We start from the raw sequence: 18,334 nt of genomic DNA, 5'->3' as shown, positions 1-18,334 counted from the left end.
AATTCCGAAATATTCAAGATAAGGAGTTCAATTAGAAAGGTAAAATATTCATGATAAGAAGTTCAACTAAAAAGGCTTTGAGGTAATTTAGATTAAAACTCACTAAGCTTGTGAGAACTTATAAGTGTTTGTTCATGTTTCAAGTTCTGCTGTAAGAGTGTGTACGGCAGGAGAGACCAAGCTGGGAATGTGCTAGAGTCGCGGCAAGTTGGGATATTATGCATACAAAGGACATCTTAAAAGTGTGGCGTATAGTACATTGCACCATAAGAGTGTTTTTAATAAAGTTTTATATTGTAACAATGTAAACTATTTAATACATGTTTTCAACTACCAATTACATAAAATTTCAAAAACTTTTTAATTTTTTTTCTTTGTTGACCCCGGCCATAGATTATTTTTTTTCCCTCTTCTGTCAGTGAAAATCATTATATTCTTTCACCTTTATCTGATACACATCAGGATCTCATACCATGAGGTGAAAACAGAACATTATTTCCTTCGGATTTTGGGGCTCCCTATATGGCAAATGCCACGTGCAAGTGTTTCACCAAAAAGTTACTTCATTGATCTTGTAGACGAGAAATATAAAGTACCGGAGAAATTTAAGTAACGAAAATTAAGAAGAAAAAAAACAAATAAAGATTACGTAGGACGAATACGGTGAACATGTCCGAAAAATAACAGAGATATAAATCTCACAACAACTCTATCCCAAGTATTAACTTTTAAATTAGATGAATCAGCTACCTTATAATATTGACAACAACAACGACAGCACCCAATATCATTTTTCTATTACTTTCTTCTTCTTTTCCTTCTCTAAACAAACCTTTACATGTTGGGATGGGATGGGGACAACTATTCTCTTTTCCCCCCCTTTTTAAGCCTTTGCTCTGGTTGTACATGCAGTTTCTATATCAGACATGGTAAAACTCTCTACAAAAGGAGTTATGAACTGTGTGAAAGATCATCAATTATGGCTGAGATGAAACCGAGGGTCGCTCATCTTGCTTCTCAACTTGTATACATCTCGACAGTGGACCGACCATGCTCAACACCACCTGAATAAAACATTTGGTCAATGCTTTTGCTTTGGAACTAAACTTACTGCTTGGCTTTCTACATTATTTCATTTCACCCTCCATGAGAGAGGGAAAAAAAAAACGAGGGCTTACCGGCAAAAATACAAGCCCGTGTAAGAAACCTAGAAGGACTAAAGCTAGGTACATCTGGAAGTAATAGACCTACAAAATCCAAAGGAAAGAGGGTAATGGATTAAAATTTTACAGAAAAAATGAAAGGGTCCCATAATTAAAAAGTCAATGAAGGAATAAATACCACAAAAACTTCCGTCTTTGAGAAGCAGAGTACCAGCACCCCTACTAGCTTTGTCAAAGTGATTCCACTGCAATAATTAAATCAGATAATGACAGTTAAGCAAGGGAAGACGGAGTGGAGTGTGGGTGGGGGAGGGGGGATGCTTATAAGTTTAGGAACAGAACCTGAAGACAGAAGCTCCCATCGTTCCCAGAGCCTCCTTTACCCTTTCATTTCTATTCCCGCTGCTTACCTGCACAAGGAACTTGTAAGTTTATATCAGCAAAATTATGATGAATGTGGTAAAGATCCACACAACAAATCAGGAGGATGAACCAAGATTAAATGAAAAGCCGAATGATACTAACTGAAAATGCATGTGTTATATGCACGCAGAACTCAACAACAATGCCCACTGACATAACAAGATTAACAACGGAGACCGCGTTGAGTTGAATCCCGAGAATTGCCATCACACCCTGAGGAGTTTAACTTTGTAAGAGGGTATAAGATAAGCAAATGGAAGAAGTTTTATGGTGACAGTCAAAGAATAGAATACCATAAGATCAACGAGAATCATTGCCAACACCAACAAAATGATCGCTGAGGTCCACAAACTATATTTGGGGGAAAATGCCAAGAGATTAGTAATAATTATACAGGTAAGTAAAAGAAAGAAATATTATAGTTTCATCTCTCCAAAGGTTAACGATGACTTTAGATCCAAGTTAAAAATCCTTTTGCTGATTTTAAATAGCTGAATCTATTAATTACTTTAAAAAAAAAAAACGACTGATAATGACTTTGGTATAATAAGTCAAGGGACAAAATTAGGAAGCTAACCTGCATGTAATAACTAAACAAACAATAAATACCGCACCTGCAAGCAATCAAACAGAAGAAAATAGAATTGACCATTAGAAATAACAACAAAATGACAAGCCATAGAATGCTGAGAAATAAAGACGGAACAAAACTAAATAAAATTTGAATCATTAATTTGTACCAGAAATGCCTTAAAACTAAATAATTTCAGGAAAAATGTGTATTAATTTATGACACTGTTGGGTAGGTTTCTGCAAATTACTAACCAATCGCAATTGCAAGGTTGATGAGAGCTGTCTTCCATATATCAAGGTATTGCTCAAAGAACATATAAAACACGGAATATGGGAAGATTTCCATCTGCACCAGAAAAGCTCAGTTTACAAACAGATATTATCTCATCACTAGCATACATTTAAATTTGCAAATATATTCAAAACAAGAGACAGCTTGCATGAGAAGCTCAATAACTTCCCATTCGATGTTGGTTGAGGAGAATTAATGAGGACCATAAAGTTGTATGATAAAGACTAGCAATTGTACCGTGCAAAAAAAGAGCTGGATAAGGGTACCCAATTAAGCAGAAAAAGCCATGTTTTTCTATTAAAGGACAAATATACAAACCAAAAATTTAAGACAGAATATTACAATTGATATCTTACCTTTAAAGAATCTGAAACCCTTGATGCAAATTTTCGAGCAGCCCTCATTGAGTTAACATAGTCAATCTAAAACAAGTGAAAGCCAATTAATGGTGCTGCTGCAATACAAAATAAAAAGGAAAATTACTTAACAATGACTGCCTAACTGAGTATTAGTTCTACCTGCTTATTGAGTGGTGTATGGTAGGTGCGGAATGATGATGCCTTAATGATACCACTTTCATAGCCTGATAACAAAATGTAAAACCAGTGACTACCAAATCCAAATTAGAATATGTATCATTTACAGATTCTATCTCAAAGTAAAATAGGCAAGTGAAAATTGTCAACGAATGGTAAATTGGGTGCAATTGCAAAAGAAAGATCTATTCAAACAAACCTGTGACTTCCACACTGCTAGTGTAAGCACCATGTCCGCCTTTTGAACAATCAGCAGAAGGCAAAGCATCAAGGAACCATGGAAGTTTCTCCCTAAATTGGGCTGTAGAGGGGCGATCATTATGTAAATCTGAGTGACGGAAGCACTGAAACATCACATAATTGTTAGTCACAAGAACTGCTTATTTTCATGTTGACAAATATTACAGTAGTACCAAAATATCAGGCAGAATATAAGTATATTACCGTAGTGCAATCTTTGCACACTTCACTCAACCCACAAGCAGTGTCATTGGGAGAGCAACAAGGAGGCTGGAAGAAAGAAAATTTAATTTCAGTGAACCAAACCATATCCAATTACCATAAATGAAATTCTTGGAAAACCTAATTCTGGCATGATATGAGAAACAGGATAGTGAACTCAGTGCTATCTTCTAAGAAATGACTACTGTTAAGCATAGCCAAGTATTAAGACACTAGATAGGGATATCTGGTTTTTCTGCTCAACAATGGAAGCACCATTACCAAAAGCCACTTAGCTGTAAAGCTATCCCCCACGGTCTTGGAATTAGATAAAAATTTTAGAACCAAATTTCCTTCAACCTATTATAGCAGTATAGTATTTTAAAGAAACATGTAATTTGGGTTCAAGTGGTTATCTTTTCACAAGCAAAACACAAATCAGGCCCAGCAGATTAAGTCCAAGCTATTAGATAAGATAATTTGGAAGGAACAACTCATTACTGGGGAATGAAATATTTTCAGCATATCACAGGAGGTGAATTAAATCTAACAAGTACAAAGAATAATAGGATAATAACCTGATCATCAGGGGGACAATAACTCCCATTAGTAAATTTCCGACAGCAACCAAATGCTTCTGGAGATAACCATACAAGAAAGTCATCAAGCCATGAAGCAGCTGGCTTAGCAATATAGCTTGATTCTGGTGTCAAGGATGCTCTAGCTATCTACAGAGGAAACAGGATAAAGCTGTCATATCAAACAAAGTCCATGTAGCAACAACAGGAGGCAAGTTTTGTTGATAATCTTAAAAGCATAAACATTCTTTAAACTAAATAGAAAAGCATGGTTTACTAAAAAAAATCTATATCATGAATGAGCACTCAAGATAGAATATACCAAACAATTTTACCTCATTTAAAAGAGAGTCTGAGTTACATTGGCTGATGGAGCACAACTTATTTGTATCTATTGATTCTGAACTGAGGATAGAAAAGCATCAGCATGAAAAAGCATATTTATCAACAAAATCAATTAGATGAAAACTGGAATAACTCCATTTCTTTTTCTTGATGAGCAATGAAGATTCACATCTTGGACAGCAAGTTTCTACTTCTTAAATGATAACACCCTCTGTTATAGAAGGTAACAGAAGAATATTCACATAGAGCTCTAATAGACTCGGCCTAAAATGGCAGTTTTCTGCCATTAGTAGTAAAACAAATTCCATCGTGTTCTTTTTCAGATGTTTATAATTATTCCAGATACAATTTAGACAAGAAAAATATACGCTTTTAGAAGAGCCAATATTAAGCTATGTCATTTATGTTATTGAAAATTCTCTACATGCAAGGTTCATCATGTTTGTGCGCAACGATACAAAAGTGAAAAACAACCAATACTTGAAGCAGATGTTAATGTCTCTTATGCTTTGGACCAGGTAAGCATCCATTTAAGCAAACAGAAGCAGATACCATGCAGTAAACTAAAGAAAAAAAGAAACTAGAAGGTTAAAATATGTTGTTAGTCCTTGTACTAGTATAGAATTTGAGATTTAGTCCCTAAGGTTAAAAAATTCAATCCTCCTACTTTTTCAATTTAAAAACCCTAATCCAATCATTGTTATCGTTTTTGATAGTTTCTGTCAAATTTTTCAATTTTTCATATTTATTTTCTGTCAATCATATGGCATGTCATATGAGGGCAGCCTAATCAAAATTCCAAGTTCACAAATTGACAGAAAATACTTACGATTTTAATGACTGGACTAAGATTTTAAATAAAAAAAGTAGGATTTAGTTTAACTCAGGGATTAAATTTCAAATTTTGTCAAAGTATAAGGACTAACAGCATAATTTAACCAAAACTAAAAATAACATGGAAATACCTATAATTATAGTTCTTCACAACAAAATACAGCGGTGGTCCAATTCTGAGATACTCTGAAACATTATTGAAATAGCCCTGCGGGATAAAATGCACCAATTACTCAAGGATAAAAGAGGATATCATGCGATTCATTTCTCCACTCAGTTAAAAGGAAACAAAAATTCAACCTGCAGATACGAGTCTTGGGGAAGAACAATCTTTTGCTCCAAACCAGGCTCAATACGGGTGGACAGTGCCTACCAAATTTGCAAGCATAAGAAGTTTACTTCAAGTCAAACAAATAAGTAGTAGTAGTAGTAGCAGTAGTAGTAGTAGTAGTAGTAATAATAATAGACCAACTTGACAAAGTTAAAGCAGCTTACAATGCTAGCCAATGCAAAAGCAACAAAAACAGCAACCACTATAATTTTCACCCCCCAAAGATTGAGAATGGGAGCATGTACCTCCTAAAAGTGAAACAGACACAAATTAATAAGCAAAACAAATGAAAATTGTTTCAAGAAAAGGTAAATCACCTTGTTAACTGTTGACACCAAAAAATTACAAAAATTCTGAAGTAGAAACAATTACCTTCATATATTGAGCCAGTAGCCCGGGTTTTCTCCCACCAATGCCTAAAGTTTTTCATAAGCAATTCTGTAGTTAGACTTCATGACAGTTTTACAATGAATGTGAGAGGGTTTGAAGTATTAAATAACTATGAAAACTAGATCTAATATAAAATCAGTTCAAAGAATCAAGATCATCGTAACAATTACACTACATGATTCATCAATCATACAACTCCAGTATCCACAAACTATACCTTTCTCAGATTCAGCATATGTTGATGATGCTTTTATACATGGAAAACAATCAACCCTTCTACCCTCGGCTCGCAAAAAGTCGAAAACTATCAGAGAAACAAAAGCAGTGACCTGCAGAAGGAAATCCAACAGAACAGCCAGTGCTGCAATAGAATGCACGAGTACAAGGGGAATGACGTAAACAACATGAAAGAAAAAAATATATTCTATTTTTATCACTATAAAATGGACAAATATGTAAACCTGCAAACATGGAGAAAACACGGCAGGCGGGCATAGGAATGAAACTTCCAACTGCAAACACAAAAACCTCAGATAGACTAGCAAGGGTTATGGATGGCCCCACTTCCACAAGTGCATTGCTTATCCTTCCTTCTAGAGGTAAGTCCAAAGGTTGCCGCTTAACAGAGTGCACCAGTATGCACATATTATCCACACCAACCTGTTACAAGATAAAAAGAGTTCAGAAGGTGAGCTACGACAGAACTTGGCAATAGAGAGATAGAATTTGCCAGGCAAAATACTTGATGTAATTGTAATATAAAAATCCTCCAAGTCAAAACACATGATAGTTACAAAATTAACATCATATGAATTTGAAATATGCTAAAGGAGGAGGGCACTTACTGCAAGAACAAGAAAAGGAATAACTTCCATTATGATTAGAGTAGATTTTACTCCAATAGCACTGAAAAATCCTACAGATCCAAGAACTGAGAGCATGACAAGCAGAACGCCAGAAAGGCCAAGCAATACCTGGAAGACAATCAGTACACATCATAGAAGATAAGTAACAGAAAAATTTTCAGACATTCATCCAACCCTAGCAGGGAGCTTTTTTGATCTTGTTAACCTAACTATTGCAGTCCTAGATTCAAAGGGATGCTTATTTATTGCTCCGTCCAAGCAGAACCTCAAGTCATCAGATAAAGCATGACTTAGAAATCCTCAAAACCAAGAGAAACTCATTTATTAGATATAGATTCCTGAAAGCATAATTAGTCATACTTTGTCTAGGTAAAAAGGTCGCCTAAAATAAGTTTCTGTAAATTGGAAACAACATATAAAAGAGGTCTAGAAAAAGTCATTCTAACGGTTGGATTCTAAAAAATAACCAATCTATCTCATTTTCTTTGTCCTTTCCTTCCTGAGATTATATCAAAATGTTCGTTCACCGGAAAAAAAGTCTCTCTATTGCTGTTAAAAGAAATACTAATTAGGGGTAAACCTTCAAAAAGCTTTTCAGAGTGCATTTATGACTGTTAACCTTATGCAGTTAAATCTGTCCAGGCTCGAATTCTGTAGCACTTGATCAGATAAATTTCAGTACCCCTCAACAGAAAAGCTTAAGCTAGAATACACACCCAAAAAAAGAACAGAAGGAGATAGGAAGAAAAATAATTCAAAAAAGAATATATTTTCCGTAAAGAAGAAACATGAATAAGATACCTTAGATGAAATGTAAAAGGAAGATAATCGAGGTGTATCACCCAAGGTCAGAGATATGTAAGCAAACATCACAAGATAGCTTATCTGCAATAATATAAGGCAGCAGACACAAGAAAGCAGTCAGAGAAAATTTCCAAAGAAAAAAAGTCACATTTACAAGGTTAATAGTTTTATTCTAAAAGAAGCTAAAGGCAGGGTTGTTAGAGAATCCATTAGTTACAAAAGTTAAGCTTCTATATACAGGACTCAGGTATCATGTTTTCAAGCCATAATAGAGACAAACACCTACCAATATGGTTATGGCATCTGCGGTGCTCTCTCTTTTCAACTCTTCCTCAATGGAGCTTTCCGAAGAAAAAGAAAATGTCAAATTTCTAGACTGAACCATAGGCAACAACTCATCCTGTTCCATAACATAGAATTGCATGTGAAACTCACTTATCTGAGAAATGGCAATACAAGGCAAGTGCAAGACAATAAACAATCCTTGATATGATGCAAGTACAAGTACCAAACCTTTGCTAACTGAACAAAGGCCTTCTCCCAAGCAACTGCTTTTTGAGTTTCATTCCCTTCTTTGTCCAAAGCATTGTTTACCGGATAAGTTACTATAAATGCAGAAGCCTGTATGATAAAGAAAATCTTAGGTTACCACATCCAATTATATTTTAAAGATCTTACATCCAATGATCTGACTGTATTGACAGATCAGGAAAGTAAAATTAGCACCTCAGTATAGTTGCTTCCAGAGAAACCTCCTAATACAGTGCTAGGATCTACTGGGGCTTTAAAAGCACTCATACATGATTCTGCAGAGGTATAATGCTGAAAGAAAACATAGCATGTAAACATTAAAGGTCAACTCAGGTGACAAAAAAATAGAGTGAGACAAAACTAAAAGAATCAACAATTTAATTTTACTGTTAAAATCTATAACTTGAACATGCCTTAGAATAGAGGCTGGTTAAGTAGTTAGAATAGAGGCTGGTTAAGTAGAATCGTAAAGAAGGCAATTACCTTTAAACCAAATAAATAAAGAGGTATTAGGATATACCTGAAAACAATAGTTCACGTGTTCCAGTCGATCATCAGCATCATAATTTGGATCCATCTTGAAATACTATCAAAAGAAACATGATAAAATAAAAATAATAAAGAAAAAGGATCAGAAAGGAGAACTTATAAGGTGCTCTGGCAATTCAATGATGAGTTACTTGGTGCTGAAATATAAAACACAACAGAAAATGACAGATCATTATCTATTTCAGAGATAAGTCAAAAGTATAACACGAGAATCAAAACACAGGCAGGTGGAAGAGCAGAAAACCAGGCTAAGTTCATGTCACATGCATGTAATTACAAAAGAAGCATGGATTGTCATAACTAACAAACTAATAAGACATAACATCAAAATGTTTTTCACTTCTGAAATATGCATATAAAAGGGCAACTAAATTGTCCATATAAAGTAATATGAAGCATATTGCTTTTCTGCTGAGATTGAACAATTTATGATGACATCCAATTCATCAGTTCAACTTCCATACTTTTACATTTAAATTGCCAATTTATGATTCTATATGCTTCACTCATGCCAGATACAAGACAAGCACGGTACCTGTATAACACTTTGTGTGGCACAATCCTCCCCCATTGGCTTCATGCAAATATCTGTCAAAGATATCATTGAGCCAGAATAATTTGCCCGGATTCCATCAATCTGTTAAGTAAACTAAAGGTGTTTAAGTAAGACCTTTTTAAGAGAGCGTAAATGTACAAACAATTACAATTCAGGTCAGACTGTGTTATGTTAATCCAACCTGACAAATTAAAGTAGAACCAATACCTTCTTTTGAATTTCAAATAACAACTTAATATTTTCCTCAGTCACAATGCTGGGTGATTTACCATTCAAGACATCTGGAATTGTTGCTAATATTAGCTGAAAAACATAGATAACATTAGTTATTCCAAAGTAATATGGTAAGACACATGCACCTGAAAAACAAAACCAATGCTCAATCCGATGAACATGAATTTAAACCATCAGTTATATAATCTCCCATTAGTGAAGAAAATAAAAGGAATGTGATAAAATGTTGCTATGAGGAAGAGAACTATACAATCAAAGTTGATTTAAATAAATAGGAAAAGGAGAGAGGAAAAGATTATTATTTTTTTAAAGGTGAAATGAGGGCTATATGGAAATTATATTGCACATTGCTAAATCCAATGAAGAGGAATTTAAACCAATGGTTCCTATAAAACTCTCATTAGAGAAAACAAGAAAAGAACGTGAGAAAAATGTTGCTATAAGGAAGAGAATCATATAAACAAAGTTTATTTTAATAAATAGTTAAAAGGAGAGAGGAAAAGATCAAAAAAGATGTAGTGAGGGATATTAAATATAGAAATGATATTGCAGGCAGATGGTAGAACCCTTAAGGAACCAGGAATATCTTCTCCGAAAAAGAATTAGCAGGAATGTTTTACTTTAAAGAAAAGATGTAAAAATATAAAAGTTGACAGTTGCAAAAGCATGTCATATAACAAGAAAATTTTACTTAGCAGACCTTGACCTCAGAATCATTCTATGATATTCACCCTCTTACCAGCAATCAACAATAGGTAACCGTTATTAAAGAAAACAATAGGGGAACCAGATAACATGGTAAATAAGGGAAAATAGAATAAAATAAGGCAAAACCTGCTCAATTCTGTAAAAAGGAGCTAGGTTGCTGTCAAAAAACCGTTTCTCTTCCGCAGCTTTACTCCCAGGCCCTACCCATAGCTGACATTGTATTGATAACATATATTCAGATAAAAGAAAAGTGTACCAAAAGAAGCATGTAATCAGAAGTATATCAAAATCAATCTCTGATCTCAAAATGCTTGACAGATAATCATAGGTGGTTATTTATAGTCCACAATGATGAGCAATGATGCACAACTATAGAGAAGTTCAGTTTATATAAAGATACATCTAGCTATTCAGCGGTCAAATAATACCTTCTCTGGCCGTGTTTCCACCTTGAAACGGACTAGACCCAAGCAAAGTACAAGAACCATTCCCACTGACAAACTCAATACTAGGGTTGGATGTCTGGCAACCCATAGTCCATATTTCCTGAACATAAGTATGTAAGAACAAAATCACAGACCTGACCGTTGCTCAAGTGATGTAAGCTTATATGCATATAGAAAGTTAACCTGTAAAAATCTGACATGTATCCTTGCACAACAGAAAGTTGAACCCCAGTGCTACTTTGATTAGCATCCTCTAGCCTCTGAACAAAGAAAATCACGTGAGATTTAATAGGAAAAGCATATAACTAAACTAATAAAAAGAAGAAACAAAAAGGAAGAAGAAGAAGAAGAAGAAACAAAAAAAACTGTGACATGGAAAGGTTGTTAAATAAGAATTACAATTTTGTAAAGTTCTATGCCAAACATGAATGCAATAACCTAAACAGGAATATCGAGTGAGAAATAGAATAAAATCCAAGGTCAGCACAAAGTAAAAAAAAGCACCTGCATGGGGAGATTGTCAGCTTTTTGCCTACTAAGAGAATGAGATTCACCACCCTCAGCTGCATCTGTAAATGGTTTCATTCTAAAAGACCGGCTTCTTTTTCTTGTCTGGTGAAACACACCCCATCCGAAGAACATAGAAACCAATACAATATAAAGGATGGCTAAAGCTAAATCAACACATTTGGCCTGCAGATTTTCAACATAGATACTTTATTAAAAAAACCTGTATTATAGCTCAAATTAGGAAACTAACTGTGCTTTCATATGAATTAAGGAATTCTCATTCAGCAAAATAGATAAAAATTAGATAATACAAAAGTAATCCCTCACCTTAAGAGATCCAATTTGAACTGAACATGTAGCCGCTTTATTGGAAGTAGATATAGCTGTATTAGAACAGACAGGAGATGAAGGACAATCACCACAAGAACAGCCCAGTGAAACATCTCTACATGAATATGTAGATACATTCATAGGCTTCATCCCAGATGATTCAGGAACAGTTGGCAGGAACTGAATGGCATATGGTGAACCTGGCATGTTGTTCGGCGCTCGCCTACCAATGAAAGCAAACCACTCTGCCAGAACCAATCAAGCGGATAAAGATACTGAGACATGACATACAAGTCTCACAATATGAACTTGTAACTATCACCTCACCTTTAAAATTTTTAGCACCAGCACCAATAAATTCCAAAGCACGAGTATTCATGGTACCAAACTTGACATCCTTGCAAGATTCATACAACCCCTCACCAAAATCATCAGTTATGAAAAAGTCAATTCCGTCCACAGTCGAGTTATTTTTTATCTGCAAAGAGAATAAGATATATAAAGTAATTTATCATCTTTGATATAAAAATATATCCATAAAGAAGTGCATGGCCATCTGTTTAAATAAGCTTACTTAAGACATTGTGTATGATAGCAGTGAATTCAGATTTTCAACCGTAAAATAACGTTTGAAACTACAATATGATAAAAGATATCATTGCCAAGTTCATATTAGTCAATGACATTGCCAAGTTTTTAGAAGGCATACACCAAGCCACAATCATATGACAAGATATCAAGTTTTCTTAGAACATGACCATGAGGATTAGTTAGGATCCCTGACCTTGGATATAGAAGTCACATTGATGAACAAACTTTGATTTGGGGAGCATGTGAGCTCACAGAACAGATTCAAAAAGTTTCTCAAGCAAGCTGGACAGCCTACAAGAAAAGGAATTGCCTGCAATAATGCACAAAGGAAATAAATAATGTTATGAAATGATGAAATTTAGGAGCATGCAATCGACTACCTCCAATCGATCAAAACCGACCGTGATGCTCAAATGGAATTCATTGTTTAAAATAGATTTTAAGCTTCCAGGTCAGACACAAATTTTATACTTCGGATCAAACTAGAAAGGCAAAGATTAGTAGAAAAGTTAATCATGCCAAATAACAATCTAATGACATCAAATGCCACATAAGCGAAGCAGTAATCATCAACTCGCCCTAGGAAATAGATGTCTAATAATGCAAGTCAGCATACCAACAACAGTAGAGTAGAGCAGAGCAGAGCGATAAATCTTACCTGCTGGACTTGACTCTGTAGTGTGTCAAATTGAGCTTTTGTACAACAAACGTTTCCAGTAATTGTGGGGCACAAACTTTGAATCTTTGACGAAAGTAACTCATCAGGCTGAGAGGCGTAATAAGATGTAAACGTCAAATAATTACAGTTATATTTTGTAACAGGTTTTTCCAAAGTTCTTCAAAACAAAAAATAAAACCAAAAAAAAAAGAAGATACTTGTGCAAATTGGCCCATGGAATATAGTTCATATCTTGCGAGACAGTCAACTGCTATTAACCATAATTAGTACAAAATTTATATGAGACAGTAATGAGCAACTAACCTTTACTGCTGGAGAACCATAAGGACAGTTCACTACTTTGCCATCACTTCGCTCTCCACAAATGTCATACATTGCACAATATCCTTCAGAATGTCTCTGCCTAGACATATCAAACACAAACACGAAAAAAAAAATAATTAATGATAATTTACCAATTAAAGTTTTCAAACAAGGTTAAGAAAAACATTTGTCATTAGTTATTGTATAGATTGTTAGAAAGCGCAAATTTAACCACGAATTGTTGGGGCTATTATTTTACAGGAGAAGATAATAGCACTAGAAACGTACGACACTCGCGTTACAATGACAGCTCAGAAAAATAAATTTGAGCTGTATTGAATTTTATTATTTTTCTATTTTGTAAGAAACTTAGCAGAGGTAAGCATGAATAAAAAGTCTTACCTTCGTTCATCATTGCTCGTCTGTGCAACGGCCACTTGTACAATTAATAAAACCTACAAATAAAAAAAAACGGCAAATTCAGTTGAAATTAACGAGGACAATTGAATCTTTTTTCTTTTTGCTAAAACTTTCGCTAAATTGAAATGCCAAAACGAAAGAAAGAAAAAGATCTGCTCATGACCCCGTTAGCTAACAATTATATGCGACTTATTTTGTTTTTCTTTTTTTTCCCATTTTTTATGGAAGATTATGACCAAAGAAACAACAAATAATTTAAGATTCTGTTTCTGATAGAAACAGAGGAGGCAAAATATAACTTGAATTCAGCATTTCAAGCTTCGATTTCATTTTGAAAACTGAAGGAGAAAAAAAACTTGATCAAGTGAAGTATTGACAAGCTTTGACCAAAAATAAGAAGCACAAAATCTGATTGTAGATCTCTCAGAGTTCAATCAAGAGTCCAAAAAGGAAAGACAATGACAATTTTTTCCCGTAAAAAGAAGAGATAAAAATTAAACGCCAAAAAGAAGTCAGAATTGAACAGAAAAGAAAAGAAAAAAGAAAGTAAAATTGGAACAGTGGAAGCAGAGAATGAAAGCGACGGAAGCGCTCGCCTGAAACAAAGCAATGGATAAAAGAAATCCAGTTCTTCGGCGAGAGAAGTGCATGTCTTTTCCCTGCAGAATTGCAGCTTTGGTAGTTTGAGAGATGAAGGCAGAAATTATTTAGAAAGAAAACTGGTGAAGCCGTTTTGTGGAGTGAAGGTGTGAGGGAGTGAAGGAGGGAGGGAGGGAGTGAAAAAGGGAAAACTATATTTATAGCTACTTTGGAGCCAGAAAAATACTCGTTCACACCTGCCAACCAATTTAAATTGTTTCTCCAACAATTTTAAGGTAAATAATAATGAAATCCTTGGCACGGATTTATGATTGAGGACACGTATTCATGCTATTTACGTTAACACCCTCGCTTTCGGTTGGCTTCATTTGGTATTTGCGTGGTTTGCTTGGTTTCACTTTGTAAAAAGTTATTTTAATTAAATCACTAACTGTGGTAAACATATTTTTTGATATTTTCTATATTAAAATATTTCATAATCGAGTTAGGGTTAGTTTGGATGGGCGGTGTGTTTACTTCCGGTGAGGTTAAAAACAGCGGTGGCGGTGAGATTAGTTACTGTAGCTGTGAGATTGGGTATTGTAGCGGTGAGATTAGAAACAATGGTGGAGTGTGTGTTTGGATTCAAACGCAGCTGTAGCGGTGAGGTAAGAATGAAAAATGACTATTAAAGACATCAAATTAGAATTGATATATAATAGAAGTTATTTAAATTATTTTACTTTTTTAAAATTATTAAAATATGCAAATTCATTTAATAAAATATTAAAATGTATCTTCCAATATTTTAATGAATTATATAATTAATTTAAATTATTTATTACATAAAATGATAATTATTTTTTATTTTTTTATAGTTATAATTAAATATTTTTTATAACAATGATAAATATTATTTTCACAAATAATAACATTATACTTGGATCAAATTTTGAAGTATTTAAACGGATGATTTTTAATATAAAAAAATATAGTAACATAAGACATAACAAGTTTCATTATTACTAGAAATTAGGTTATGATACAAAATGTGTTTACAAATATTGATTCATTAAACTAGTTGCAATGGTTTCCCTTAACATTGTGATTTCAAGGTCACTTTCTCTGTTAGAAGAACTCGATTCACCTCTGTCAAACTGGCTTGAAGAGACTGGCATGTCCGGTATATTCTCAAATTCTCGAAAATCCTCATCATTTGACCAAGCATGTCTTCGAATGTAATTATGCAAAACCATTGTTGCAATAACTATTAAAACTTACTTGTCGAATGAATAACTTGGAATATCTCTTAATATTGGCCATTTTTTTTCCACACTCCAAATGTTCGTTCAATCACAGAGCGTAACGAAGAATGGGCATGATTAAAGATTTCTTTTTTTCCAGATACTTGATGATTACCTCGACGAAAATCAGATAAATGATATTGTTCCCCCTATATGGACCTAGAAAACCTGCCATTTGTGGATATCCGGAATCCACAAGATAATATTTTCCTGCAAAAAAAGTAAAACATAATATCAAGTTTAAAAATAAATTAAAAATTTTAATATTTTTTATGTAAAAAGTAATTAAAAAATTAAAGTTCGACCTGGTGGAGGGTGTGGAAACTTCAACTCTTGCTTTCTAAGTGCTTGCAAAAAAATTCTAATATCATGTGTTGTTCCTTCCCAACCAGGAAATGCAAAAATAAAGCACATGTTGAAGTCACAAGCTGCCATAATATTTTGAGTTGGTTCACATTTCCGTCCGATATAAGGTATTGAGAAGAAGGCGAAATGCATGCTTTTATGTGTGTTCCATCTATGGCCCCAATACAATCTTTTAAAATAAATACAAGTAATGAGATAAAAGTTAGAAATAATTTATGTTTTAAAAATATAAAGATTGTGTAAATTTTACCTTAAAGTGAGACCAATATATTGTATCATGTCGAATACGGTTCAGTACTTCCTCGAATTGACCTTCAATGGGTTTAATCGTGTCTATTCCCATTCGAGCAAATATATGCAACATATCAGTAAAAATTCGACTAACAGTTTCCCCAGATCGTTGAAATCGCTCTGTTGCATTTGAATTTGATTCTCTATTTCCAAGAATGTACAATGATAATGCTAACTTCTCCATCGCCGATACTTTCCCATTCTTTAAGCCATAATTTGTTTGCAAATCATGCAATAATCTGTGAAATATATTTTTGGCATCCTAAAACTAATCATGCAACGATCATCGTGCCCATTTAATACTTCGTTCACCCATATTTGACCAGTATAATTTGAATCCATACGCGGTTGCATAGTGAAATAAGTTTCATGGTGTACCAATACACTGCTTAACACATATTCTTCCTCATTATGATAATTGTTGTGCTCAACTTGGGTAACAATTGTGGCTATTCTTCGTTGAGCTTCTTCACTTAATTCAGAGGTATCATAATTCATATAAAAACTATTATACATATTGTTAAATTCATCCATAACCTGAAAAAGTAATCAAATGAAAGTAAATTAATATTTCGTGACATTCTATACAATACAGAAACTTGATTAAAAGCATAGCATAAAAATACCAAACATAAAAAGTATCATACGTTAGTTTTACATATAAAAAAGTAGTATAGTTATATTACAATAATAATTCTAAGGAGCTTATGGTGGAGGTGGTTGATGGTATGGTTGGAAGGGAAATGAGGATGTTGCTACCAAGGACGAAATGATGCAATTGGATTTTGTTCAGCATACTCGCGTCGAAGCCACCAAACCCTATCATCTAGATCTAAGTTCAAAAAAACTTCTCGTTTCATCGATATTTAGAACATTTTGGTGGCAAAATAGTACAGTTCATCTTTTTTTGGAATTTCATGACCCAAAACACGCAAAGCATCCATTGCATTTGAAATAGTATATTGAGAGTGTGGAAAAATAATTTCATTCACTGACTTCCTTGGACTAGACATGCTCTCACACAATTTCTCAATCTGGGTAGTTAATGTATTTCTTGATGATTTTCTACTTGAACTTGATTTTTTTCCTTTACCGTGTGCAACCCCAAGTGTTTGCTTTCTTTGATCAGGGATTTCATGAAAAGGGTTTGATGGTACCTCATCAGGAGGAATACCTTCATTCTCGTTACTATGTTCATCTGAATCACCAAATCCCTCATTAGGTGCATCATCTCCCATAGGAACCCCACTTGGAAGAACACCAGACGAAGGTGCCCATGCATTCTCTCCAGTGGCTACAATGCCACCAAACATTTGCCACATTAACTCATTCAATCGTGGTTCAATTCATTTCTTCTTAAATCCTTTAAAATCAGGATTTCCCTACATAACATGTTAAATTTAAATGTTATACTAAGATTTTTATAATTGTAAATTATTAATTTCAATAAACTTTATGCATTAAAATAATGATAAAGTTAACACTAACCTGTATTTTTGCAGCCCACCATTCTTCCGTAGCATCGACCGTCTTTTTAGATGGACACCATCCAATGCCTGTAGATTCTTTAAGCAACTCCCTCCATAACCTCCATTCCTTTTTTAATGTATCCCACTTATTTTTCAATTGAGGTTTTCCATAATTTTTTTGTGTTTTTGCTTGAAAAAGAGCAATGACATTTTCCCATCCTTTTGAGTTTAGATGATTTGTTGGTCTATTACCAGCATTGACTTCATTCACGCAAAGTTCACAAAATATCAACGTCAGCTCATCATCCCAAACAACTTTTGTTGCTAAGCTACTATCTCCGTCCACAAATTTCGTGTCTTTACCATCTATTGTCATTGATATAATTCCGTCAATGTGCTAGCATTCACCAAGAAGCATAGAGAACATATATAGTCTATAAGTTATTTTAGACGTCTCCCAATGCTAATCTTTATCTAGCCACACCCAAAAAAAACTGGCACCTTAATTAAAGCTTCAACTTAATGGAAAAAGTGAAAATGAATGCAACTAAAATATAATTTTCAAGTATCATATTTACTCCATTTCTGATTCTCTTGGACACAAGACATATTTATATGGATGTCAGACTTAAGTCTCTAGGTCAAACTAATAAAATTAAAGAAAAAATCTGCAAGAACCATTTGTTCACGTTTATTGCTTAAAAATCTATCTACAATACAATTTCTTCATGTTTCTGTCAAATAAAATTAACAAATGCTAATTTTTTTTATCTATTTTAGAATGATTTGACAAAAACTATAAATTAAAATACTCAAATAAATTTTCTTCTAAAGTTGGAGGGCTAAAAAGGTTATTATGACGAAAAAGAATAATAATAAAACAGATAAACGT

General features: G+C 33.9%; 2 protein-coding genes across 2 annotated transcripts; both read right to left on the bottom strand.

Moving 5' to 3' along the window:
* Nucleotides 1–619: 619 nt before the first annotated feature.
* LOC107922255 (NPC intracellular cholesterol transporter 1) lies at nucleotides 620–14,213 on the bottom strand. Its single transcript, XM_016852187.2, has 39 exons — nucleotides 14,030–14,213; nucleotides 13,416–13,468; nucleotides 13,014–13,113; nucleotides 12,690–12,797; nucleotides 12,225–12,341; nucleotides 11,768–11,918; nucleotides 11,438–11,685; nucleotides 11,105–11,293; nucleotides 10,784–10,860; nucleotides 10,583–10,700; nucleotides 10,281–10,364; nucleotides 9,420–9,515; nucleotides 9,192–9,293; nucleotides 8,628–8,693; nucleotides 8,303–8,398; nucleotides 8,090–8,197; nucleotides 7,863–7,976; nucleotides 7,574–7,657; nucleotides 6,752–6,880; nucleotides 6,368–6,566; nucleotides 6,124–6,267; nucleotides 5,889–5,932; nucleotides 5,681–5,764; nucleotides 5,486–5,554; nucleotides 5,317–5,393; nucleotides 4,342–4,411; nucleotides 4,007–4,156; nucleotides 3,432–3,497; nucleotides 3,187–3,331; nucleotides 2,970–3,034; nucleotides 2,808–2,873; nucleotides 2,412–2,505; nucleotides 2,164–2,200; nucleotides 1,880–1,937; nucleotides 1,689–1,799; nucleotides 1,506–1,573; nucleotides 1,342–1,408; nucleotides 1,179–1,247; nucleotides 620–1,064 (listed from the first exon to the last, which is right to left on the bottom strand). The coding sequence occupies exons 1-39, from the start codon at nucleotides 14,081–14,083 to the stop codon at nucleotides 978–980; spliced, it is 3,864 nt and encodes a 1,287-aa protein (XP_016707676.1). The 5' UTR covers nucleotides 14,084–14,213; the 3' UTR covers nucleotides 620–977.
* A 1,073-nt stretch (nucleotides 14,214–15,286) lies between these two features.
* Nucleotides 15,287–15,836, bottom strand: LOC121213872 (uncharacterized). Its single transcript, XM_041087137.1, has 2 exons — nucleotides 15,622–15,836; nucleotides 15,287–15,526 (listed from the first exon to the last, which is right to left on the bottom strand). Exons 1-2 carry the CDS (start codon nucleotides 15,812–15,814, stop codon nucleotides 15,366–15,368), a joined length of 354 nt encoding a protein of 117 aa, XP_040943071.1. The 5' UTR covers nucleotides 15,815–15,836; the 3' UTR covers nucleotides 15,287–15,365.
* Nucleotides 15,837–18,334: the final 2,498 nt, after the last annotated feature.

This window comes from Gossypium hirsutum, chromosome D01 (genome assembly GCF_007990345.1).
Source record: "Gossypium hirsutum isolate 1008001.06 chromosome D01, Gossypium_hirsutum_v2.1, whole genome shotgun sequence".
Taxonomy (NCBI): Eukaryota; Viridiplantae; Streptophyta; class Magnoliopsida; order Malvales; family Malvaceae; genus Gossypium; species Gossypium hirsutum.
The sequence above is the reverse complement of the archived record's forward strand: the minus strand, read 5'-3'. Positions and strand labels throughout refer to the sequence as shown.